This window comes from Aspergillus pseudoviridinutans (genome assembly GCF_018340605.1).
Source record: "Aspergillus pseudoviridinutans IFM 55266 DNA, scaffold_1, whole genome shotgun sequence".
NCBI classification, from domain to species: domain Eukaryota; kingdom Fungi; phylum Ascomycota; class Eurotiomycetes; order Eurotiales; family Aspergillaceae; genus Aspergillus; species Aspergillus pseudoviridinutans.
This window is the reverse complement of record NW_025091281.1, coordinates 402462-428343: the sequence shown is the minus strand read 5'-3', so window position 1 is coordinate 428343 and position 25882 is coordinate 402462. Positions and strand designations below refer to the sequence as shown.

Here is a 25882-nt window from a genome sequence, read left to right as displayed (position 1 = left end):
GCCGCCACGATTGCCGCATATCCTTGCCATCCCATGTTCTTATTGTGAGTCAGCGTAGTCGCAGATTCCCTGAATGACCAGACATGGAAAATTATTCATGAGTCCTGCCGCTTCCATCTCCACACAGTATACACCCAGGTCCCGAGCTAGCTGATCTCGCCGCCTGCCGTCTTTTACTACTAGATATGGCCGAGCCAACGAGTCTTAGTGGATGACTGGTTCTTCGATTTTCCCACAGTGGATAAAAGTTTCCCTGACTAGCCATCAGTGGCGACAAGCCGCAAGGAACATCTGACTAGCAGACTCAGCATCCCATTGCTGACGTGTAGTAGTCCCATGGATCCCAATTACTAGTAAATTCGTCCAGAATCATGGGCAGGTAGGCGGTGGACCATGGCTCAGTTCTATCAGCGGTATATTGCGCCTTGTGAGACTGCCAGTACTCAGGCAGCCAACCAGATTGCTCCCAGTCGACAACAGCAGAATACGGTATGGGGATGTGGGTGCGACGATGATGTTACTGCGATGGAGATCGCCATGAGTGAATTGCACAGTCGTCCAGGAGGTCATGGCGGAATGGTTCCACTGGAATTGAGAACAGATCTGACATCGGTCTTCGGTCAAGAAATGCCAACCAGTTGTGGAAGTTGCGAACTGTAGCGGAAGAGCCTGCTTCATGCATATAGTTCACATGAGATGCCCTATCGTAAAGTGGTCCTTTCGTAATGTTGCCTACTAAAGAAAGACTAGCTGACGGCAATCAGCTATCAAAGGGTAAGCGGGATATGCGCACCTACAAATGAGACCTCTGGGTCCTGTTCGACCTGTCGTAGGCGCTGATAGATTGTCCTGAGTTCGCGAGACATGCCAGCTTTGTCCTCATATCCCATGATTGGCCATACTTGCTCAAGGGATGTTCCGTTCACATACTCCATGTGAATGTATTTCTCGTTTCCCTCGGTGCGCCAACCATACACTTCAGAGACAGGAACATACGTCCTTGAGGAATTGACGGACGGCATATAGGCACTGAGCTTCGGATATTTGGATAGAGGTTCCCCACTTGAACAAAAAAGCCTATCTCTTCGACAATGACAGGTGGCGGTCGCACATATGAGGCTGCCATCGAATGAATCTCTCTTTGGTCTGGTACACTCCAGCAACATGTTGCGCCTTAGCGCGCGCCTGTACTTCATTTGGTGAAGGTAATTGACCCCATTTTCGGCAAAATGACGATTCTTTAACAACAAAACTGAGAGAAATAGGAATCTTCGATCTCGTAAGCTGCACCAATTCTCCTTCACGGGTCATGATGCCTGAGACTCCGACAGTTGTGCCCTGAGCTGCAGCAGCTATACCGCGTTGTATAAATTATGGCGTCAGTTGATCACATGACTATTAAGGGCCTCAGACACCAACTTAGCAACTGCCACGGATGTCAGGTTGACCATGCAAGAGCTCCTTCACCAGACCTCTACTTCTCAGACAGCGTAGCCATAGTAGTGCCCTTCGAAACTTATCTACATCCACCTATGCGCCTTCTTTGGATGCTGGGCATTACCGGAAGGTATTTGCAACTATCTGTCGGAGACCCTCTGACACCTTAGACCAACCTCTTTTGCCTGCCAGCCTATATCGGGCCCCGTCTCGTAAAATTAGCTATTTCTCGCTCTCTCCATGGTGTTTCCTTCCAACCTCGGGCTGTTGTTCGGGCCAACACCCGTCTCGTGACCTACCGAACTTCATCGATAACTCCGACCATCCTCTCTCACGGCAATCCAATCCCCTCATCTTCCATTTCCACAAATCCTGCGGCTGACCCGCTAGAAAGCGCTTTGTTACCAGAGATATGGGTGACTCAATTGTGTAGACAATAGGACGAGGGCTTCGGATCGGATCTTGGCGGGTCTTGCCCCAATCGAGTTAGAAGACGAGGCCGCTTTATCATCTCAGCGGCAAAAGGGGACCTTACCTCGGTCACATCGCGACAATCCAACATGGTTCATGGAAGCATGCAGTACAACAGCTATGTCCAGCCAAGGTCCAAAAGCCACATCAAAACGGTTCCGTCCCCGGGTTCCCTTAGATCAGCGCAAACGAACTGTCAAAGCCTGCACTTCCTGTCGCTTACGCAAGCGACGATGTGTGCTGGTATCCCCTGACAGATGCCAGAATTGCAACAAGATCAATTCAAGCTGTACTTTTGAAGAAGAGAAAGAGGATGCACCGGTCGCCTCCACAACTAGGTCAGGCTTCAGAGCTACTGTCCTGTGAATCCGAACTAACCGAAATATCCCCAGTCATTCCTCCCGAGATGGCGTCAACCACGAAGATGCCGTGGCAAAGTTCAAGCGACTGCATCCGGAGATTGATCTCAAGCCAAATCATTCCGTTGTCTTAATGGAAATCTTCAAGGACTCAAACCAAGGGTCTGGCGCTGAACAGTTCTCAAGGAAAAAGCGTATAGCCACGGCAACACGCAGTAACCCAAGAACTTTGGGTATGTTCCAACATAGGCATTTGCCTACGATACGCTAACAGCTTTTTCAGAAAGATATGATGCGCTAGCTCATGGAGATTTCCTGGCTTCGGCTACTGAGGCAGTTTCCCAAACGGAAAGACCTGACTTCTTTGATTACATCGTACGTCCCCAATGAATGTTTTTAGCGTTGGTCTGACTGCCCTGACTGCCTTATTTCTAGTCCTCCTTTTACCCTACTCTTGAAGCATCTACAGAATATGACGATTTTCTCATCGCCCAAATATTAAAAGATTTTCCAACTCATGAAGAGGCTGAAGTCCTCATTTCGGCCTTTTTTACATATGCCGAAGCAAACTGGTACTACTTTGATAGGACTACATTTTGCAGTCAACTGTCCGCACTATTTGCCAGTGGGCTTGCCGTATCTGTCGCAGATCCCAAATTCATATGCCTTGCGACAGCCGTATTTGCCCTGGGAAGCCAGTTCGCTCATCTGCACGATGATCATTCCAGCGGTGCAGAAAAACCAAATATAGAGCAGACTGGGATCCCTGGGGCTCGGTTCTTCTCACATGCGCAGCGCCTTATTCCACGGATCATAACATGTCCAGCTTTGGAGGGGGTGCTAAGCTGTCTATTGATAGCCCTATACGCTCTACCAATCCACAACCCCAATATATGTTACACGTACCTTGGCCTAGCCTTGCGAGTCGCCATCTGTCTCGGTCTACATCGAAGATCTGTCGACAACGGTCTACCCCCGCCAGTGTTGGAGACCCGGAACCGCGCATTTTGGACAACCTATAGTATTGAACGGTATGTCCAATCTGGCTTCTCAAGTCCCTCTTTCTTACGGTAGTAGGCGGATAGCTATCTCTCTCGGGTATCCGGAGATGTTGCAAGAAAAGGATATCGATTGCGCCCTGCCCAGGTGGCAAGCAGATCTAGATCCTCCCGGTTCGTGGCAAGCCGAGAGACTCCTGGCGTATACCAAGTTGACTCTACTACTGAATAAGTCAGCTCAATCTAGGTGAGATTTCTATGGCGCTATGCCATAACATTGGCAGCCCCTAGAGCTGGCTTCATATCACTAACACCGCCCACAGACCATTGGACAAACATGCCACAGAAGAAATCCGAAGTCAACTTCTGGCCTGGAAAAACGAGCTCCCAGCCCAACTAACAACACTGGACACCACCACCGTAAGAGTGAATGCGCACCTGCAGCTCCACTACTGCATGGTTTGGACCCAGATCAGCCGGGGGAGTCTCATCAGCAGGGTGCGCAGCGTGCTTTCCAAGGAGAGAGCCCACACAGAAGACATCTCCACCAGCCCAGAAGCCGAAGAACTGTCAAGGCTCTGCGTCGGACATGCAGAGCGAATAATCGACCTCATTGATCTGCTCCGCAATCGCCGACTCCTCAGTCGGTTCTCCCACACTGATTTCCACTCCTGCAGCTCGGCCACGATGATTATTCTCTTGGAGAGTATCTTGCACCCCCGGCTGACGTCCCACACTAGAGTCAGTAGGGCTATGGATGCCCTGCATTTCATGGCCTGTGGCAGCGATTTTGCGAGAAGTATCCTCAAGCATGTGGACATGTTTCAAGCCGCTGTTAACAAAGCTTTGGCAACCATGTTACATCAAGGAGGGTCATATATTGACGACCATGGCGGTATCGATGGCACGAAAATGCCTATTTCAACTTCACGGTTTGAGCAGCTGCAAGCCAGAGATGAAGGCTTACAATGCCTAGGGAACACTCATCCGCGGTATGATACCCCACCCATCGACCGACATTCACAGGAGCCAGATAGAGAACTCGCCAATTACCAAGGGTTTGGTGGGGTCTTTCTCGAAGATATTGGGGCTCTGATAGAAGAGTGTTCGTCGACCGACCTACATATACTAGGGTTCGACGGGCTTTTTGGGTGAAAATAGCACATTAGACTACCACGACGGATGACAGAATCATTAGAATGCCACAAACCGTATTTTAGGCAGATCAACGTGCACTATTGGAACCACTAATAAGTTAACACAGTGCCAGAAAGCCTATTCCGATGCCAATGATACTATATATCAAATCAAGTGGTGTAGTGGAACGGCTTGTCTACCTTATCGGTCACATCCCTCCCAGCCGTCTCAGCTACATGCGAATTGCGGTATTGGGGTGCATAGTCGGTATCCCAGAGCAGCGGCCCGCAAATAGCGCCGACGGCGTAGCCGACGAAGAAGAGGGCATTCGCAATTGCCCGCTTTGTGTTACCTCGTGTGTTCGACGCATTGAGACTGAGGAGGATGGAGAAAACGTTTGAGATGACCGAGGCCTGTTTTTTAACGTGTCAGTTCGGCAAGGTTCTTGCTCAGGGGCCAGAGTGCAGGCCATGCCAGCCAAGACGCAACAATCATCCCCCAGCCTGCTGACAGCGGAAGGACAAAGAGGAGAATGATTCCAGTGAGAGGGACAATGGTCAGTCCGATGATGATGGCACATCGGCGGTTGGGCCAGATCTGGCATAGGACGATTCCAGCCCATATGAAACATGATTTGAGCCGCACCCGACGGGCGAGATATACAGCATTGAATCCAGATTGGCACTGTTGAAAACTGTGTACCGTGGAGTCCAAGCTCCTCGATTATCCCAAAGACGCCAGCATAGCTCAGGCTCTGCTTGTCGAGGTCTAAAGGGGCAGTATCAGGATGTGTGGGCTTCCTAGCGATGGGGATGGAATATTTTGAGAGAAGAATATCAGGCACATCTTGATCGCAGCGCTGTCAGCATTTTATCCCGTTGTGGTGGACAAGTCATTCTGAGGGACTGGCCTACCAGCGGCAGAACAAAACAGTCGACCTTCCTTTTAACACGCTGTCGTCCTCCAGGTCGGTAGCTGGGCGAATATCAGCCTGCGGAGCTTTCTCTTCATTGCATTCTTTCGACATATTAGTGTTTCCGTAAGCGTAGAGGGCGGATTGCATTGTCAACGATGCATTTCCACTCTGAAAGTAATACCGACAAGTTGACGACTTTTATATCCTTCCAGTCCTTGACGAGATATTCCTATATCTAAGAATTGCACCATACCCCGCACTCCAGATTCCTTGAAGACAGTAGGTATCTGCATTGGATGGCATCCCCCGAGCGCCAGACCGTAGTAACCGAGCAGAAGTCCCGTCCAACTATCTTGGCCCGTCTAACATCCTTCGGAACGGACACCATCCTGGCCGATCTCAGTAATTTCCAGCTGTTAACGAGTCCGGCTTTTTGAAGATACCTCCATAACCCGATGATAAGGGTGCGACCGTGCGCATGAGGAAGGCTTTGGATTGGTGCGGGTACAAGGACCCGCACACTAAATGCTGCATGCGGGTACATGTACCCGCATGTATGTCAACGGAGTATAACGGAGACAAGGGCAGAGAGTATGATTCCCTCAACTTATAAAGGAGAACGAAAAGGATCCTTTAGTACTCGTATCACCATCAAGTCATAAAGCACCTTTGCTACTTGATTCCTTGCATCTACATCATGGCAACATCTTCACCTTCCACCCACCCAGATCTCGGCCGCATTATTAAACCATGGCAAGCCGGGCCTCAAAAAACATACATCCTCACGAACGCCAACGTAGTCGACCCTGTCAGTGGAGAGATCACCAAAAATGCCACCGTCACCCTCTCCGGCGGCCTCATTTCCTCCGTCGGCGCCGAACGACCCAATACTGACGACGCCAACGGCATCCGCATCGACCTCCAGGGCAATTATCTATGCCCTGGCCTCATCGATAGCCATGTGCACATAGCTGCTGTGCCCGGATCAGCCAGCCTGCGCGACATGAAAGACCTTAGTCCCAGTCTCAGCCTTCTCCGCCAGCCAACCGTCTGCCAGTCCATGCTGGACCGAGGCTTCACCACCGTCCGCGATTGCGGCGGGGCGTCTCTCGCACTGAAGGAGTCGATTGCGGACGGCGTTTTCCCCGGCCCACGACTCTTCATCGCCGGTCATGCACTGTCGCAGACGGGGGGGCACGGCGATCGGCGCGGCCAGCACGATCCCAACGAATGCTGCGCGGGGCATGTCAACGGCATCGGACGGGTCGTCGACGGGGTCGAGCAGTGTCTGAAGTACGCCCGGGAAGAGATCCGACAAGGCTCCGACTTTCTGAAGATCATGGGCGGCGGCGGTGTCGCCAGCCCGTCGGATCAGATCCAGCATCTCCAGTTCTCGAACGAGGAGATCCGAGCCATTGTCACGGTGGCCGAGAACATCGGCACGTATGTCACATCGCACGCGTATACCCCGCAGGCCATCCAGCAGGCCGTCCGCGAGGGCGTCAAGGGCATCGAGCATGGGAATCTGCTCGACGAAGAGACAGCCCGGCTGATGAAGGAGAAGGGCGTCTTCCTCACGCCGACGCTGGTGACGTACGCGACGATGGACTCACCCGAGTTCCGCGGGTTCCTGCCCCCGGCCTCTGCGGAGAAGAACAGGGAGGTGCTGCATAAGGGGCTGCAGGCGCTGAAGCTGGCGAGCGACGTCGGCGTGGATGTGTGTTTTGGAACGGATCTCCTGGGCCCGCTCCACTTTGCGCAGAGTAGGGAGTTCTCGATCCGGAGTACTGTGCAGACGCCCCTTCAGATCTTGCAGTGTGCTACTGTGACGCCTGCGCGAATGCTGCGACAGGAGGGCTTTCTTGGTCGGGTGGAGGTGGGGTTTGCGGCGGATTTGGTGGTCTTGAATGAAAATCCGTTGCATGATATTACGGTGTTGGATCGGTTCGATCGCCATCTTCTGGCGACGATCAAGGACGGAAGGGTGGTGGCTTCGAGGTGGAGTCAACTTCCTGTCGAGGGACGATGAACTTTCTCCAGGTGCTAGCGCCTCAGATGATATTTAGAACAGTGTAATTGGAATCAGTGCCGTCATCTTGGTTGGCTCGCAAGCTCCTGCGGATGCGAGGGTTCCGCAGAGACCAGGATTGGTTGACACTACAGAATGCCTTCCGCAAGACTAATAGTATCGATTCTCCAATCCGATACGCGTGTCGAGTACTGCCTTAGAATGAAATGATGAGGATCTGGGTCTCATAATTATTGTAMTTTCCTTTGTCGTAGAATAGTTTGATGCTATTTACTTGACTCCTGTTGCTATAAGGCAAACCATAACTATAACTGAGAGCCATGGAGAGTCTGTTGTGGTGCCAGGGAGGTTGCCTTGGCAGAGTCTCTGGCGCATGCAGCACATCAGTCCGTCAGATCAAGATGACCACCTTGCTGCTACGTATCAGAGACTTGAGTGCCTTCCTTGCATCAACGTTTTCACATCATGGGTGGGATCACCTTTCGGGGCCTAGAATCATGCCCTGTCAGATTGAAAATCCACGATGAGTTTATATTTTGCTTTCTTTGGTGATGAAATAAACACAGAAAATAAGTCGATAAGCTGAAATATTCTATATTTCTCTCCATGTCTCTGCAATTTGTTTGCCCTCGTAACACAAGACCGCCATCATCTATGCGATGAGCAGCCTAGGGAATGCTCCACCTCCTGGTCCCCTGTCCTCTATACCCAAATCGTAGACCCTTATAGATTGATACCAATTTTCCGAGAAGATCTAGGTAATGCAGCGTAGAAACTCCGTTGAAATAGTATGATAATGAGGCAAAACGCGGCATCATATCTTCACATATGTATGAGTAGCAACAGTCAGAACAGAAGGAATAAATAAAAGGCCGGCCCTATGTGAATTAGTTGTTTTTCATACCACTGGGCAGGAACCCTGAGTTATAAATGTACTGCTGTAGGCAGTCTTTTTGCCAACCCTTCCAAAAAAAACCCAGAGGAAGGCCGAATGGTGTTACAGGAAATGTGGTCCATGACCAGCAGGCCAGTAAACGACCTAATTATTCCCAGGGCAACAGATCTTCTGCAGAGAGCAAGCTGAGCTCCTAGGAGCATTTTATGCACTCCTGAGAATAAGGTAGATAATTCTAAGCATACCACTGCTTGTATGATACCGAAACCCATTCGCGAGAAGCTCACTACCGTGCGGTAATTCAACATAATGATAATCCTTTCTCTCAGTAGTCTATCCCAGATAAACACAAAATAATTATAAATATTCGCAACTGTCTTGCTCGGTTCATACTGATACCGTGATTTTAACCTACCATAACTCAGAAGAGTTCTCCAGAAGTCCACAGCAGAACAGCCACTGGCTAGCCAAAGGACACCCACGCACTTATGTATATTGTCTGACGGCGAATTTAGTAGAATCTGAAAACTGAATATAGCAAAGGAAATGACGGTTCTCGGCCTGCATGTCCAGTTTAACCTTTTCTAACTGGTTGGAACATTACGCTGGGAATCATTGCAGGTGCAGATGCTCGTGGATAGAGAATCCTTTTGCATTGCTACTGCATTTCTCAACTGCGGCCAAACCGGTAATTACGCATGCCCTGACATTATTTTCGGAACATATCTAGCTTGCAAACAGGCGTTGTTGAGCCTTGAGATTGCAGTATACAACCGCCCTTTGATTATGCCTATCTAGTCTTGAAGTCTTGGAGTATTGGCACCTCAATTATTATTGAAGGAATTTTAGGTTACCGCTAGTTAGATACTTCAAGACGTTTTATAAATCTAGGGAAAGATCATAAGATCAGCTATAGGAAACCTAGATAAAGCTTGCAATTATGCACTGAACAGTGGTAAGAATGCTGTGTGTAGTGGTGGTTCAGTGATTATTGATGTCAATGTAATTCTCTAGTAAGAGGAACTAAAGCTTGATTAACTCGCTACTACAACACGCCGAACAAATCAGACTTTTTTAGAAATTGAGAGCTTTCCGTTGCAAGAAGGTGCGACATGCTTAGCCATGAATCTGATAATGATTGTCCTGTGGTCAGAGTATTACCCGATGGTGACCAGTTACAAGACTGGGTTAATCCTAGCAACCACTGGATGCTCCGCCCCGAACCGTGTCTCCATGACCACCTGCATTGGCACGATCGAAGACCGAGCGAGTACCAGAGCCGTAGTGCGAGGAGTACGAGGTGCCAGATGTACACCCTCCTGTGTGCCAACCGCCAATGTTACCCACCACATTGCCGTGTTTGGAGTGAGAGTCATAGTTGGCAATCCATGGAGACCCGCTGGTGCCGCCTTTGAACGGACCACAATTGAAACCTAGCTGGCCAGCCTTAGCCTCATACGTGTCCACGCGACACTGTACAGGCTTTTGTTCCTTGTCATTGTAGCCCACGACTTCGACATTATACTTGTAGCCCCCGTCGGTGATCAATTTGTTACCGCCGACGACCGACTGGACATTGACAGACTTGCCATCATGTTTGCCTTCGCCGAGAGTCAGAAATGCGAAATCGTACTCAATATCGTGGTCCTTGTTCCAGTTGGGGTGGACGTAGGCCGCGGTGACGGGGTATATCCCATAAGGGGCTTCGCCGTCATGGTAACCGGGGGCAAAGTGGAGGTTTGTGCCCGTGCCGCTAATGCAATGACCAGCGGTCAGAATCACATTGCCATGCGTACTTTGAATGACGCTGGCCGTGCAGTAATGGTCTTGGATGTTGCCGCTGAACAGGACGCCGACTGAGGGAATGCCGTTGGAATGAGTAGCCTGGCCAAGGACATGGGCCGCGAGTGAAAGGAGCAGAATCGCTGAGGTCGACATTTGGAGAGACAGTGTCAAGGATAGTAGGAATGACGAGATCAAGGGTAAGAGGAACTCGAGGTATGAGCAATACTAGAATATTCAAGGAGATTGAGGGCTATGAGGGTCTATTTATGTCTTTGTCTGAGTTCAGTTGAAGCGATGGTAGGATCAGATCAGGAATGAAAGCCATGGGACATAATGACCAGGGAGAATGCAACTGTGGCATCGAGCATCCATGCATTTCCTATTTCAGCAAGTATCGTATTCGTCCTCAATAGCGGCAATACGAGGATGCTCCGAGAACAACCCCAATACGAATGACCCTACAAGGAAGATGACCATTTATAGCAATGCAGAAGCGGCAAAGTTCTAGGATCATCGTGTTTGACCCAGTAGAATATGAGCATGGGACCTAGTGCAGAAGAACCCCTGTTAAGAGCGACGACAAGGAAGCTTGCCAGAACACAACAGTCAGCACTAAGCAAGTAGGGCTCGTATAGGCGGAGATTGAGTCGTATGGAAAAGCTTCCACTGTCTGGTGTGAGCTTAGAAGCCACGCTTTGATGGCCAAGCGTGAGCTCCAAAAACGAAAACAAACAAATGGTAGCGTGATCTTTCTGTGGCTACATATTACCGCATAACTGCAGTCTCTGAGCTTTTTGCATGAAACTGAAGAATACAATGTCAAGCAGATTTAGCTCCACTGTACCTCTTGAGAATGGCTCCAAAAAAAGGGACAGAAGGAAGACTTGTCGTATCCATCTGCTACCATGATATTAATTTAGCAATACTACTGTGCAAAAGATATTATCAACACGAGGAGGAGACACAGGTGGACCCACTTGCGAGGTTGTGATATGATGTCGCTTGTGCTTCAGGGATGGGACGCCATCAACGGCAGGCTTCAACACAGTTGACTCCCATGGAAATTGAGCTTTCCGCACCAGAGGCTCGGCCTGTCAGTCGAAGTGTTGCGACAAAAACAAATTCCGCTTTGAGGTGCTTTCCAAATGAAATGCTCCTGTTTATTGCCGAGAGCCTCGGCTGTGCCCACGACATTTTGTCCTTTGCTCAGGTCACTAGGAGAAGATATGGCCCGCTGCTGTCGACGCTCTCTCTAGAGATAGAAAACGCAGTACATGTGGAATCAACGCTGAAATGACCACACTTGTGGCTACATACAACGTTTCCGCCTCGGCAAGATGTGAGCCGCTCCTTCAACATAGCCTAGACGACGCGGATGAGAGGCTAGTTGATATGGCATTTCCTGATTCCTTCTAAATTGCATACACCATATATGATGGTTCTGTAATCAATAATACTTGGCTGCGCTAAAATTGATGCTTGTCTCACCAATAGTCTGCCCCTGGCTAAGGGCTTCGAACTTGAGCACACCCTCACGCGCACCAAAGGTGACTTTAAGCTCATAGCTGAGTTTATACACGCGCTCGTCCTTGATCACTTTCGATGGAAACATCGCCAAGTCCACATTGGAAAAGTCCACAATGATGTCGCCAACCGTATACACAGCTGTGGCCTCGTTAGATGGGAGGATACGCTTCGAAGTCTATGAGACCAACCTCTGTCTTCCTGCCGCTCCGGAGCTTCCGCCATATCGCATGCGTAAAATGTGTCGAATTTCCTCAGCGTCGAATCTTCATAGTGCGTACGGTATACTGTTACGGTGTTCGTGTAATTATCCGTGTATGTGGCTCCCTATTCAATGACTATATCAGCACGTTCCGCAACCTGTGGTCCAATAGGGCCGATTCAAGAGCACCCACCTTAGCAATCATCCATTTCATGATGCCAGACACCATCTTTTTGCCACTATAGGAATCATAGTAGGCATTACGTTCACTGTCGATTCCAGCACGGAAGCGGTTGCCCCAACTGAAGCCGTAGTGTCGACGGCATCGCTTCGTCGTTGATTGGAGACCCTCCAAACCACGTAGTGCAGCTCCTTGGACAATGGCAGCTTGTCTAKATTATGTAACAATTTAGGTGTCTCGAAGTACATCATTTTCGAAAGAGGACAATGCTTACGGACTATCAGGGACGGTGATAGTGATCTTGCCCGTAGACCCAAACGAAGTTCTGAAGGCTTTGCGAAGATACTCGGAGTCGCCAAATCCGCCAACCAAAACTATTCTCTATTCTTCGTTAGTACCTGTGTTATCAAATCAATGGAAAGATGAACTGAGGGATGTTCATGGATGCAAAGCCAAGGAGTGGCTGTCTACTTGCGGAAGGGCAGAGGGAAGAGATCGGTCACAAGCATACATTAATGATATCTTTGCCAGTCTCCTTTCTAGCATCAGCGATCTGCTGTCGGACTAGACTGACGATTTGCTCTATGACAGGATCAAAGATGGAACGCAAGTCAGCACTAAGACGAGTCAGCAGCACATTGATCGAGTTGAGCAAGGGTTCTTAACCTGGAAATAAGGACTAATCGCTCCTCTTCATCGAAGAACTCTGGATCTGGGTTAGCCACTGTCATATTCAGAGGCAACTCGAAAGTGGTCTCTTCGTCAGAATTTCCAAAGTCTCTCTTGATGATCTCAAATTTTTTCATAAATTCACTGCCAGGGCCCTTTCGTTTCGTGGGTAAGTTGTCGAATGCATCGCCGAAACGGTCCGACATCAGCTTGTAGAAGTTGCGGTCGACTGCGGTTGACCCGCACTTGCCTCCTAAAGTTCATTTAGAGATAGGCCTGCAAAGACCAAAAAGCTAATGGAGGAGATATACCGATTCCTGTGCACAGTTCCTCGAACTTCAGTTTTGGGAAGACCTCCAGGACCAAATATGTAGTAATGTCCTGACAAGTGAGCATCTGAGTAATTCAGCGCCTCCATCAATAGCCCTTACCACAGTGCCACCGCCACAGTCGCAGACAAGAACTCCATCTCCTGCCTGAAAACGGTAATGAGATACTAATCTCGAACAAAGTAACAAAGACTTGCGCTGACCTTGACAGATCCTCCCATACTACTGGTTGTGTACTTCTTCAGCGCTGTGACCGCCGCTGCTTCCGGCTCGCTGATCAGAAATATCTGGTCCATTGGCCGCAGGGAAGTTTTCCCAAAGCCAGCCCGTTGAGCAGCAGTCCTTGTAGCATCCAGTGCCCGATCAGACCAAATGGCAGGGACAGTGAACCAAAACTCGAGTGGAGTGATAAGCAGGTCTGCCTCTGTGATATTTTTGGAGATAGTTTTGAGTATATGCTGATAAACTTCGGATAAATAGTCAGCAACGACATCAACCGCTGATTTCCCTTCTGGCAGTTTCAGAATGCCAGTCTTGGAAGCGGTTTCAAGGGTACTATCATCATATTGAGTTAGAGGGGCGCCCTGGTCCAGCAGCAATTTTGTCCAAGAGTATGATGACATCCCAGGCTCGACCTGGTAACCCCAGCGATTCGTTGTAACACGTGAATTGTTTTCGGCGGCATATGCAATCCGGGACGGCGCCTTGAAGACGGTCTCGGTATCCCTCGAGGGACCGGGCCAGGTGCTGATAAGTATGATATCGCTTAAACCGCTTCCTTTGGAGCTCACGTAGCTCGCTCCTTTGCAGCCCTTTGTTAGTTATATGTTCGGTGGAGGCAGATTATAAAAATAATAGTACCTGTGAACGTGGTGCCATAGTCGACCCCCACGATTATCTTGTGCTTGGAGTCGAGGGCAAGCGAGCTAAGCTTGCTGACGATTGCTCTATCGTAAGACATCCTAATGCTTCAGCTCGGAGTGAAGGTTGGAATAGGCGATGAAAAAGAGCTGCTCTTTGCTAAGCGGGAAATGGGGAAATCCCTTTCCCCTCCTACTACCCCTTGAGTATTATCGTATTCTAGTTCTGCGACCCACGCATTGCTGCGGGTAAGCCTTTACTATTTTGGGCAGGAGACAGGGTTAGATAATTCGCGCCAATTGTTTAGAGCGATCCCGGTGGCTTAGCGGATGGTCGAGCACTTCCTCAGCGCCCGCCATGAGCATGCCCAGTGGAGGAAGTCCTGCGACCAATTTTCCAGTCAACTTAGCGTATCCTTTGGGATAAAATTCCCCAAGGTCCCGCACAAGATAATCTTTTCAAAGATTCTCAAGACGAATCACGATCAGACTTTACGACCAAGCCAGTTGTTTTAAGGCGAGAAATGGACGTGACCGGTAACACGACGGAAGGCAAGGGAGTTTCCGCAAATAGACGAACCCGCCGAATGGTGAGATACAATACTTCTCACTCGCTCAACTTTCGCAATCTCATCGCTCATGGTACAGGTACCTACCCAAGGCGCGCGACGAGTTCATGATAGGGACCTCTCTCCGAGAGAAAGGGATATTCGGAAGGATCACCATTCAACATCTCCTTCTCAGAAAGGGGGAAGTAACTGGGGAATGCCAAGTGCTTGGAAAAAGGTGGGCTAGCGACTAGCCACTCAGTACAGGATTGTTGCTTATTATAGGGCAGATAGGGCAGGTCTTGTCGCCGTGGGGATCAGATTCTCCGAAAGATCCGTTACCATCTTCTACGGAGCAACTAAGTGCTGAACACAGAGCCTTGCCACAGCCTGCTCAAGAGGTTCCGTTGTCTCCAGTCACGCTGAATGAAGATGGCGATAACTTAAAATATGAAATCCATCCAAGCGATGCCGAATACCATCTTCAAACATGCCAGCTGAAGGCTCAAATTGACCAGATGGACGCGGAAACAGCCGATTGTTTCAGAAAAGCGAGGCTGCGATCCGACGGCTGGAGGATGAGTTAACCACATACAGGACACATATTAGCCAGCAAGAAGTTGAACTGGCCCACCGGGATGCGGTTATTCAGAAACTCCAAAACAACCTAGCTCAGATAGAGGATAAGCACCAAAAGCTGGAGGACATAGTTGTTGCACGGCAAGAAAATGCTCTCCAGTCAATGGCAGCAAACAATGGATACATTCCTAAGGAAGACCAGTCCATTAGGGATGAGCTGTCCAAATTGACAGAGAGCATACGGTCCTGGGCCAAGAAACACTGTTTGCCTTCCCTTGCAGATTTTGAGGATGTCGCCGAAATCGAGAAGGATATGGTCATCCATCAATTGACCGAATGCTGCTCTCAACAAGATTGGAATTCAATGATGAAGGATATCTCTATCCCACAGAATAAAATCCCAATGGTCCTCTTACACGCCTTGTTAGCGAAAGACTTGTTCGGAAGAATGTTTACAGATCCCTTTTTTGCGTTCCCAAAGATTGACGGAGATCACAAAATCTCTGCAGCAGGGTACTTTCAAAGAATATACCACATCATGATCAAAGGTACGTAGGATATATCAATGCTATGGCCTCAGATGGAAGCTAACAGGAACTGGCTAAGCAGCTGATGAGCAAAAAGCGCACATTTGGCGCTCGCAGACATTGCAAAACCTTTCCACCACAAGGGATCCCAACGCAGAGGCCTTTTTACAGGGCATGACCAAGAAGCTAGTGTATGGGCTTGTAAACACATTCCTGACCAGTCCCGCTCGCACTCTTCTTCGTAAGGTTGGAAATAATGATGCTGTCAACCAAAGGGGCCGAGAGCTCCTGTCATTGTATGATGGGGCGGCACAGCTGGCACTCTCCCTCTGGACCCAACGGGCTTTCATGAGCTGCCCAAACCTGCGAGAGCTACCAAGGTTTACAGTTTCAAACCCAATGATGCGCGCCCATCGGCTCCATCGTCTCGACGAAGATGATACAAGGCTGGACGGGAAAAGGATACTTCTTTGTGTTCAGCCTGCCGTCCTAGCCTTTGGTTCCGAAAATGCCGAGGACTACAACCAGCACAAGGTATGGTCTCCAGCAGTTGTGGTAATGCATGAGAAATAATCCTTAGGATGTCGTACTATTTATTATTAGCTTGGCGCGACGACCGCCCTAGTATTAGTGCATCTCGTCAGGTTAATATGATTGGGTTACTCACTCAGCGGTTCCATTGGCAAACAAAACATGCCCGCCTTCTTGTCCAATGATTTATTCTAAAGAATATCCCCTAAAAATGAACCTGGTCGATTTAGTTCTGGTATGTAACATGTTGCCGTGGAAGGAAATGCAAGTTGACTGCGCCGCAAACCAACTTTGGAGCCACCAAGGCAGATTTTGTCGGAGACAAGTGACACTAGCTCACCAGAGTGGGCGAGAGACCCAGAGGCCGTTATGGTCACACGATGTCTCCTATTGTATCTCAACGTTTCGGCGAGCTGCGATACCACCCTGCATCCACGCAACTAAAGCTTGCGAAAGGGAATCATCATTACTCAGTAAACCGTTATTGTGGTACCTTACATCCACGACTCCCCAATGGCACCATTGTCCCTTGAGCAGGCGCAGGCGATTGTGGACGACATCCGGGTGACAAACGGTGGCTTCCGTCCCGAGGTTCAGAAAGCGCTGTCCGAAGAGGCACTGAAGGCCTTCAAGAATCTGCAGACTATAGCTGGAAGTGCGATTGTACACGTGGCAGAAGACCTGTACGACGCGGACACACGGTTCATCTTCGAGCTTATCCAAAACGCGGAAGATAATTGTTATGGCCATGCTGCTAGTCAAGCGGAGGAGCCATTTCTTCAGTTCACTCTACATAAAGATCATATAACTGTGGACTCAAACGAGGACGGCTTTACTGAGAATGACGTGCGGGCCATATGCAGCATTCACCGGAGTTCAAAGAAACAAACAGGCGGCTATATCGGCCACAAAGGCATTGGCTTCAAATCTGTGTTCAAGGTTGCATACAAAGTATCTATCCAGTCAGGGCCATTTTGCTTCTTCTTTGAGCACCGCCAGGGGGAGAGTGGGTTAGGCATGATCACTCCGTTCAACGAGAAGCCTCGGGAACTACCTCCTAGTGTGAAAACCCGAATAACCCTCTTTCTTACAGACGGAGGCGACTTTGAGCGTCGTGCTTCGGAGCTAAGGGAGATCCCGGACACGATGCTGCTCTTTCTCCGTAAACTGCAGAAGCTCACGATTGAGATTCCCCCCCTGCAGACACTGATATCTTTCAGGCGCAACGAGGACTTATCAAAGCACTTGGTTACACTTACCAAAGAGATGAATGGCGAACGACTGAGGAAATTTTACCATCTTGAAAAGACCACCCTTTCCAATCTCCCACAGCATCCCAGTCGCCCTGGGCAACCCGAGGTTGACCTAATCCTGGCCTTCCCAGTGAAGGAGGACTTCAGTCCTCTCATTGAGGCCCAGTATGTGTATTCCTTCCTCCCGATGCGTCATGAGGGATTCAATGTGAGTAATTTCTTTTGCCCAGGACTCTGATCAAAGACGGTCCGCTAATATCCAAATAGTTTCTCATCCAATCGGACTTTATCACACAAGCTAATCGACAAGGGGTCCATCGTTGCGATAGAAATTATGCTATCCGCGACGGTATTAGCGAATTGTTTCTCCAGGCCGTCGCCTACTTCTGTAAGCACACGTCGCTCAGATATGAATGGCTACAGTATCTTCCGGGGACGAACATACACGACCCCTTCTGGGCTGACCTTCGAGAGATGATTTTCGACCGCCTAAAGGAATCCAGAATTCTAATTTCCCGAAGAGGTGTTTTGAAATACCCAAGGAAGCTTCAGCACCTGTCATCACAGCACTGCGATCATCATGGTCAACCTCTGTTGGACGATATCGAGCCTGAGGTTTACCTGGCGCAGTCATACATTTGGACTAAACATGCTGAGAATTTGACCGATCTTGGTGTGACAAATCTGTCTTACGAATCCATCTTGGATCGTTTGGAACCATACCTCGAGGGCCCATCACCAAGGTTCCTAGATTCGAGTTTAGACGACGATTGGCATACCAAAGTTGCAACTTTGCTTCTGCGCGCTTTAAAACGGCAGCCAGCACGCTCCTCTCTGACTGAACGAATAAGAAAAATGCCCCTCATCCCCACTTCAGACGGGTCCCTGTTGCCAGCTCGGTCTTCTGCAGTCTATTTCCCAGATGATATGAGAGGGATTCCTATACCCGAGGGCCTGAAAGACATACGAATCGTTCAACGGAGTGTGCTCGAAAACAAAGCAAGACGAGAACTCATTGAAACATTGGGAGTAGCACATTGCGAGCCAAGCAGAGTAGTGAGGTCTATTCTGAAGCTGTACGATGTACGCCATGGGGTCACGCTAGAGAAATCAGTCAGCCACTTGAGGTACCTCTTCAGGACCCTGGGGAAAGATGAAACCCTAGACAATCGCATCTTCATCATGGACAAGACTGGAAAACGGGTTTACCGTGCTTTTGTCACTTTGGGTGCCGAGATTATCAAGGACGACTTATACTTCGAGACTCTGGGAGAATATGGCACCAAACACCTCGCTCAGGACTTGCAGTGCGGGGTCGACCAGCAGAGTTGTCCTCCCTTTGAAATGCATATTATCCACCGCGCATATATTGAGGCTGTACCACCCGGGACCGTCAGTAATGGGCGCACTTGGGAGCAGTGGCTGGAAGAAGTGGCATTGGTTCGCCGCATCCCAAGGCTAAAAAGTCCCCGGACAGATGGATTATCCACGCTGTGTCAGCACATGGCAAAATATCGCCCCATGACCCTGATAGGAATATTGAGAACATACTGGAGCAGCTTCCAATCAGATCTCTCACCGGGCGTGATCAAGGCCTTGAAAAACATGCAAGTTCCTTGTCGGAATCACTCCCAGGCCCGTCTCCAATATACTTATTATCCATCCAAGGAGATGCAGCAGTTATGTTCCGACGCAACTGTCGAGGAGATTTTCGACAGATTCATTGATATCCCTGCTAACTTAGCAACCGATGGTATCGAGGGATGGGAGTTCTTAGCCTCATTTGAGGTGCATCTAGAGGAAGATATTGACTTTTTTTGGACAATTCTCTGCTACCTAGAAGAAAAAGCCACTCATAACATCCAGACACAGGCCGCCTTCTTCAGAGTGTATAAGGAGCTCTTCATTCGGTTTCCCGATGATCCCGTCAGATTGCGGGAGTAAGTATTTCCCTCAACCGCTGAGATTACCAATGTTAACCAACTTCATGTAGGATTTTCACGGGTCGTGAATATGTCTGCATTCCCGCATGTCCAGGGGAGATTCTAAAGTTAGCATCTCTCGAAGAGTGTGTCTGGAACGGACATCCCTCTCTTCGGACGAAGCATCCTCTTGCTACTCACCCGGAATACTCCAACGACCCACATGTATCATGTTTTTTCAAGGATATACTCTCTGTTCGTGATGCGGACGTCGGCACGTACATCGAGGAGCTTCAGTGGCGCAAAGAGAACGCGGATGTTGCTCTGGATGACCTGAAGACAATTTACAGCTGTATCTCGCAGAATATACAGAAACCTGATGATGACGCTATGATACTGTACGAGTTATGCATATGACATGAAAGTCGGTACGGGGCTAATTGAATCCTAGGCGCAAATTCACTGAACAGAAACTGGTCTATCTTCCGACAGAACAATCTTGGGTGACGCCTGAATCCTGCGTATGGGCAGACGCTCCAAAAATTGGAGTACAGTATGGCATCAGCGCTGTATACCTGGAGCTGGAGAGCTTCTTCCGCGGTCCTCTGAATGTGCAGACTCCGAGAACAGCGACCTACATCGAGCAACTCAGGAGGTTAGCATCTAGTGAGGTTGTGGATATTGGTGCGGTCAAAACTGCCATCTATAACCTCAATGCGCTGCGGCCAGGGGCAGATGAGCTCATGGGTCTTTCACACCTTAAGTTTTTGCCGGTAGCATTGCCCAGTGGAACTGTGGAGATACTAAAACCCACCGATACATTTTTCATTGCAGACAGAGTCGAATATCTTGCTGCTTTTCGGGACAAAGTTCCCATTCTGGACTTTGCTCTTGAAGAAGGCAGGCGGTTGCGCCACCTCCTGGGAAGTATCGGTCTGCAGAACCGATACATGTCAACAGCAGTCCAGGAGCAGACTGATGTCGATCAGCCATCCCACGAGCACTGCTCCAGGGAAACACGGGAGTTCCGCAAAAAGGCGGCACACATTTACCGGTAAGTTTAGTAGCCGGAGTTGCCCGAGACGTTTGCTAAAAAGACTATAGTTGCATCTTACATTACAGTGAGGAAGGACAAGAAACTGTCGGCCAGAGGCTCCGGCAATTGCAAAATGTACTTGTCTATGAAAGCGCTGGTTTTAGAAAGACACTTGTTCTTCAGTTAAACGAAGTGACGGCGAGAGTACAGAGTGATAGGGGCTCGGTGCATATCGAGGACGTTAATGCTGTCTTACACATTTACATTCCCAGAGACCAGAGTGACCGTCGACGCTGCTACAGCCGTGACCTTCCCCAAACCCTGGGGCGTTATTTTGGACTTAAGAGGGACTCCGCAGCATATTTCGCATTGATTTTTCTCGCTCCGGAGGACTTGATTGGTGAATGTCTAGATGGCTATGGGATTGTTCGGGTTTCTCCCGACATCGCTATACAACCAGAATCTGAACCTACAGACACGACAATCTCAGACGGTCGTATTGAAGGGGGCGACGTTTTCTCTGGATCGGACGATGCTCAGGAGAGTGAGGAGGGTATGTACACACCACGGGATACACCACGCGCAAGCCCTGAAGCCGCAGTAGAGCTACCGAGGACAATAGTCACTCACAACAGGACGTCAGCTCCACCCCCGCGGCCTTTCACTGTTCCTTATCCCGACTGGCCGTCCCCGGATGGAGTTCCCAGGCCTTTCACTGAGCATCATCCGTATATTCAGCTTTTAGACAAAGTCATCAGACTGGCTCGTCCGCTCACACTTTCTGAAGTTCTGCAACGCCCAATGAACACAGTGGGGGGTGGTGCAAATACTTCACATGAATCAGCCTTCGGGGTCCGATCTGAGAATCAACTTGCACACGATATCAAGATCGGTGCTGCTGGAGAGTTATTTGTCAGACTCGCCCTCCTACATCCCTTCCGTTGCAATCAGAAGTAGCTAACTCGTAATATTCTAGGTATTTGAGCTCTTGTCGTCGTCAGATCTTCCAGGGTTTAGCCGTGACAACTGGCGCAGCACCATTCGCAAGCATATCTGCGTCCATCCCGACTACCACGACCTTGCACCTTGGTATGGCTTTGAGACTGCCGACATAGTCTACCGCGACACAAGCTCAGTCTTAACCACAACCTTGATTGACGCTGGGTACTTGCCTCACGCACGGTGGCATGGTTCAAATCCAACGTACTATATAGAAGTGAAGACGACTACTGAGGAGTGCGACAGTGCTTTCTTCATGAGTAAGAGCCAGTACAGACGAGTAAGTTTCGGCACCCTAGGTCCTTTATCGTGCCCTTCAATAGTCTTTACTAACAGTCACCCATAGATGCAGACAATGTGGACTGATCTTAACGTGGGACTGGAAGAGCCAGATATCTACGTCGTTTTCAGAGTTTACTACTTGGGCAAGGAGAGCATGGGGTTGAAAATATACGTCGATCCGGAAAGTCTACGACAAGAGCAGAGGTTGATTTTCTCGACGGAGTCATACAGTGTTTATCCTAGTCTGGCTGCATAGTTGTGAGCAACCTAGCATCTGGGAAGATTAGCTTAACTATGTGTGTCCGTTCTGACATAGGCGACCAGTCAAACCTTAATGAATTAGCAAAAGACAGTCGACAAAATATACGTTCAGCCTCAGCGGCTGTTGCCGTTCAAAGTGGTTCTCTGGGAAGCAGGAGTTAGATAAATGTAATCTCTTACCAAGTACGGTAGTACAGTACTCTAGATCATTTAGTTAATGAAACCTGGCACTCCGTCCACACATCTTTGGCATCACCAACAGTCTGATTCGACCCTCGTAAGTTTGTGCGCAAGCATGAGTTCACTCCTACTGGCTACTTCTTGCCGGCGGAGCATCATTCCACAACATCTCCATTTTCCATACAGGTATCTAGGTATTTGTTCACACCATTTGTCACGAATCCTACTTTCCCTAGTCAGGCTTCAAACTAATTCAGCACGCAGACCTTCCCTAGTATATTCTATTACTAATCTCATGATATTGCGACGGCTAAGCCCTAGAACCGTGGGGATCGAACAAGATCCTCACCAATCATCTGCTCAATGACAGTCGTTGGTGTATGGGAGAAACAGCTAATCTCATGGCAGATCTGGAGATCGATGGCCTCTATTACGTCGGAGGCTTGTGTGTCCTCGGCGGGATCAAGACCTGAGGCCTGGACCGAAATGGGTTGTTCAGGCCAGGGTATCAAGAACAAGTCATACCAGACCCAGCATGTTCGACCTGATTGCACTTGCTCTTTCGCTGGAGTTTCCATTTCTGAGCTTATCGCTGTGATTTCCAAGGGTGAGACTTCCTTGGTTTCATGGACCCCAGACGCCGGACTAAAACTGGTTGCATATAACCCCCAATCCAAACAGAAATACGTGGCAATCTCACACATGTAAGGCAACCTACTTTTTTCTGCCTGAAATCTCTGTTACTGACAACCCACCACTTCAGATGGTCGGATGGTATGGGCAACGAGAATGATAATGCACTACCCGAGTGCCAGCTCTCTAGGATTCAAGGCCTCCTCGACGAGTTGGACTCTACCACACGGCCCGATGAGCCCCGAAATCGAGTTTTCGGCCCCCAAGTCTTTTCTGAGAGCAGGAGTCCAGTGGATCGATCAGTTGGATTCTGGATGGACACCCTCTGTATTCTGTCGGATGAGAGAAGCAACGAGAAGCCAGAGTACAAGGATATCCGTGATAGTTCCATCAGCAACATGCGGAATATCTATAAGGGCGCGCATCGTGCCCTCGTCCTTGACAAGTGGATTCAGGAGATCGACCTATCAGCCGACGTCATCGAGAAAGTTGCGCGGCTCTACTTATCAAACTGGCAACATCGGCTGTGGACTTTACAAGAGGGTGTCCTGGCGCAGAACCTTTTCTTCCAGTTCAACGATGGTCAACTGGAGCTCGACGACCTGTGGCGCGAGGAAGTACACTACAAGGAGAAAGTTCCTGGCGTCTACAGCGGGATCGTTCGGACAATGTTGCCCTTAATTCCTATCTCTAATCCGATATTGAAGGACGGCGAGGAAGGCGATAACTTGGCACAGAAATTTACACGTCTCCTGGGAGGCATGGCCAACCGCAAAACCAGTAAAACAAAGGACGAGCCTGGTTGCATTGCGACTTTCCCTGGGGAGAATCCGGGACCCATCCTCCAATTTCGGACTGGCGATGAGCGAATGCAGTGTCTTATCCGAATGATCGGTTCATTCCCTCGGGAGCTGGTTTTCAATGAATTGCCCCGGCTACCGTTCGAAGGGTTTCGGTGGGCACCGAGGTCTTTCATCGGGCAATCGAAATCCATCTGGGCGAGAAACGAAGGGTTGTCCGAAAATACTAAATCACACAAGCTCTCCACATATGGTAGCTTACGCCATCATAAACGGGGAGGATTTCTTGCGCAATTCCCAGGTATCATTTTGCATCAAGGCAGAACCGCTCCCGAGTGATTTTTTGCAATCAGACCCACCACGGAGCAAACTGTCCGGTACGGTGTCCTCCTGGCGCTAGATGACAGGGATGACCATCCGGAGTGGAATTCCTCTCAAACATCTGCAATTGTCCTGAGCGGAGAGGTTCCAAATAACGGCCAAGAAGTGGCAGCCATCTTTGGCATTGTGAGACCCCGCGACGAGGGGGTTCGAATCCTACAGCAATTGTGTGTGGCAAGGCTCAAACGACTGATTACCTCTCCACTAGGGAAGACCCCGTACGTTCTCCACACTTTGGCTGAGTAGTATGGTGACTACTTTGAAGGGGACGCCGATCAGTATGACTCACACATTGCAGGAGAGTGGATTGGAGAGGACGAGGAATGGTGCATTGTATGGAATCCAAAGAAGTGTCGTAAAATAGCTAGCAGAGACACCAACTAGGACTGACGCCTTTGTTCATCTGGATTCTCCTTACTAAATTGTCAAGTTGACACCCTACTTTTTGAGAGAACCACGGATTTGATATTTCTTCCAGCATATTTTACCTTCGCCTATTTTCACAGCTTTATTAAAATGTACGCCCTTTTTATATGCAGAGCATAGCGTGGGCTGGGAGGGATCTCGATTCCATGAATGGGAAGATCAAACGAGATTCATGCTACTGCCAAAGCAGGTGGGAGAGCTTGTCAAGGTTATGCGGTCTAGAAATCCTGCGACAGATCTGAGGAACTGAGCATCCCGAATTCCGATAGCGCTATAAATAGATCTCAAAAGACCCTGGCCCCTCAATGATCTTATAGGCTGGCGGACACGAGATGAAGCCTTGGCTAAGACATCCTGACGTAGTGATGTGGGTTGAAACTGACATTTAAGAAGCCCTGAATCATCAATCATGGTCCTTATAGAAGTCACCATTCTTTCTGAAGAGAGACATATGCGCCGTGATTTTGAACAGTGAGCCAGTAATATACCTAGTCATCAAAGGATGGGTTCCATCACCGCAAGCCCCGTTGCCTCCGATCTTGAGCTGGCAGATTTAATAGACATTGAGATCGACCAGGATATTCCATCGGATGCCCTCACTCGTGTTCTTAGCGAGCCACCGTTCCGGATCGTTGAAGGGGGTTTCAATCTCCGCGATTTAGGTCATATCGGCCACCCGGGAATCCAGCGCGGCCTGATCTACCGCTCTGGACTCCTCACCAATCTCACAGAAGTCGGAAAATCCCAACTCGTGTCAGAGTTGTCGCTGGGTGCTATTTTCGACCTTCGAAGTCACAGGGAAAGATTGCTTTTTCCCCCTCCACAATTACATGAGCAGATCAAGCTTTTTTGGCAGCCCCAAATAGGGACACCCCCACCAGTCAACCTGAGCGACTTCACCACCAACAACGGCAACGATGCATATAGGGATATGTATTTATATATCATGGAGTCCCATGTACCAAGCCTCAAGGATCTACTAACCTACATCCGAGATGAATTGAATGCTGGATCTACAGGGGAGAGGAAAGCTATACTCTTTCATTGCCATTGTATGTTGAACCAGGCCATTAAGCCCCAACACTAAGCAAGACGTTACTGATTAGCACTTGCACAATGTTAGCGGGTAAAGACCGTACCGGCGTTGCTTCGGCACTGCTGCTGAGCCTTGCAGGTGTTCCGAACGAACTTATCGCGCGAGATTACGCCCTGACGAGAGTCGGCCTTGAGCCAGAGAAAGAGTATCTTCTGCGCTCATTGCAACAGGCATGGCCCGAGTGCTCTCCCGGAGCCGCGGGTTTCAAGGAATTTGCTTCCGTTAAGGCTTCATACATGACGGCGTTTCTGGAAGCTGTCCAGGAGAAGTATGGCGGAATGGAGAAGTTCGTGGTGGATGTTATTGGTATGAGCAAAGCTGATGTTGAGGCTGTTCGGGCTGTGTTGAGAGGGGAATCATGAAGTGGTGCTTATCCGCTTTAGATCTGGTGGTAGAGGTTGGCTGTATACTCTACTTCTGAAGTAAATAGATTCTTGCAATAAGGTTGTGAATGCTATGCCATCTAGCAGTATCATGCAGTACATTTTCTTCGCCTTCAACGAAGGCATAAAGTTCCACTGATGTCGGAAGTCTGTTGATCGCTATGTGATATTTGCAATTACAGACAGTATCCATGTATCTAGTGAGAGCGATTCTGTCTTGATGAATGAATGATTTGAATGTACTTACTCTCCG

At 49.2% G+C, this 25882-nt stretch overlaps 8 protein-coding genes across 8 annotated transcripts; 6 read left to right on the top strand and 2 right to left on the bottom strand.

Moving 5' to 3' along the window:
- Positions 1 to 2028: 2028 nt before the first annotated feature.
- Asppvi_000160 (uncharacterized protein) lies at positions 2029 to 4420 on the top strand (the record flags this gene model as incomplete). The annotated part of the gene is made up of 6 exons (XM_043296473.1): positions 2029 to 2246; positions 2301 to 2500; positions 2551 to 2642; positions 2703 to 3298; positions 3345 to 3512; positions 3589 to 4420. 6 exons carry the CDS (start codon positions 2029 to 2031, stop codon positions 4418 to 4420), a joined length of 2106 nt encoding a protein of 701 aa, XP_043152408.1.
- Positions 4421 to 6015: 1595 nt separating this feature from the next.
- Positions 6016 to 7347, top strand: Asppvi_000159 (uncharacterized protein; the record flags this gene model as incomplete). Its single annotated transcript, XM_043296472.1, has 1 exon — positions 6016 to 7347. The coding sequence occupies one exon, from the start codon at positions 6016 to 6018 to the stop codon at positions 7345 to 7347; it is 1332 nt and encodes a 443-aa protein (XP_043152407.1).
- Positions 7348 to 9436: 2089 nt separating this feature from the next.
- Asppvi_000158 (trypsin-like serine peptidase) lies at positions 9437 to 10180 on the bottom strand (the record flags this gene model as incomplete). Its single annotated transcript, XM_043296471.1, has 1 exon — positions 9437 to 10180. The coding sequence occupies one exon, from the start codon at positions 10178 to 10180 to the stop codon at positions 9437 to 9439; it is 744 nt and encodes a 247-aa protein (XP_043152406.1).
- A 1294-nt stretch (positions 10181 to 11474) lies between these two features.
- Asppvi_000157 (Hsp70 family protein) lies at positions 11475 to 13893 on the bottom strand (the record flags this gene model as incomplete). The annotated part of the gene is made up of 10 exons (XM_043296470.1): positions 11475 to 11692; positions 11743 to 11878; positions 11947 to 12145; positions 12209 to 12315; positions 12446 to 12551; positions 12601 to 12856; positions 12915 to 12984; positions 13035 to 13079; positions 13136 to 13734; positions 13794 to 13893. 10 exons carry the CDS (start codon positions 13891 to 13893, stop codon positions 11475 to 11477), a joined length of 1836 nt encoding a protein of 611 aa, XP_043152405.1.
- A 1189-nt stretch (positions 13894 to 15082) lies between these two features.
- On the top strand, positions 15083 to 16019 carry Asppvi_000156 (uncharacterized protein; the record flags this gene model as incomplete). The annotated part of the gene is made up of 2 exons (XM_043296469.1): positions 15083 to 15467; positions 15529 to 16019. 2 exons carry the CDS (start codon positions 15083 to 15085, stop codon positions 16017 to 16019), a joined length of 876 nt encoding a protein of 291 aa, XP_043152404.1.
- Positions 16020 to 16490: 471 nt separating this feature from the next.
- Asppvi_000155 (uncharacterized protein) lies at positions 16491 to 21725 on the top strand (the record flags this gene model as incomplete). The annotated part of the gene is made up of 7 exons (XM_043296468.1): positions 16491 to 17438; positions 17498 to 19170; positions 19224 to 19550; positions 19604 to 20206; positions 20257 to 21100; positions 21165 to 21467; positions 21534 to 21725. 7 exons carry the CDS (start codon positions 16491 to 16493, stop codon positions 21723 to 21725), a joined length of 4890 nt encoding a protein of 1629 aa, XP_043152403.1.
- Positions 21726 to 22330: 605 nt separating this feature from the next.
- Asppvi_000154 (uncharacterized protein) lies at positions 22331 to 23682 on the top strand (the record flags this gene model as incomplete). Its single annotated transcript, XM_043296467.1, has 2 exons — positions 22331 to 22614; positions 22674 to 23682. The coding sequence occupies 2 exons, from the start codon at positions 22331 to 22333 to the stop codon at positions 23680 to 23682; spliced, it is 1293 nt and encodes a 430-aa protein (XP_043152402.1).
- A 970-nt stretch (positions 23683 to 24652) lies between these two features.
- Asppvi_000153 (tyrosine-protein phosphatase) lies at positions 24653 to 25608 on the top strand (the record flags this gene model as incomplete). The annotated part of the gene is made up of 2 exons (XM_043296466.1): positions 24653 to 25202; positions 25274 to 25608. The coding sequence occupies 2 exons, from the start codon at positions 24653 to 24655 to the stop codon at positions 25606 to 25608; spliced, it is 885 nt and encodes a 294-aa protein (XP_043152401.1).
- Between the last annotated feature and the right edge of the window lie 274 nt (positions 25609 to 25882).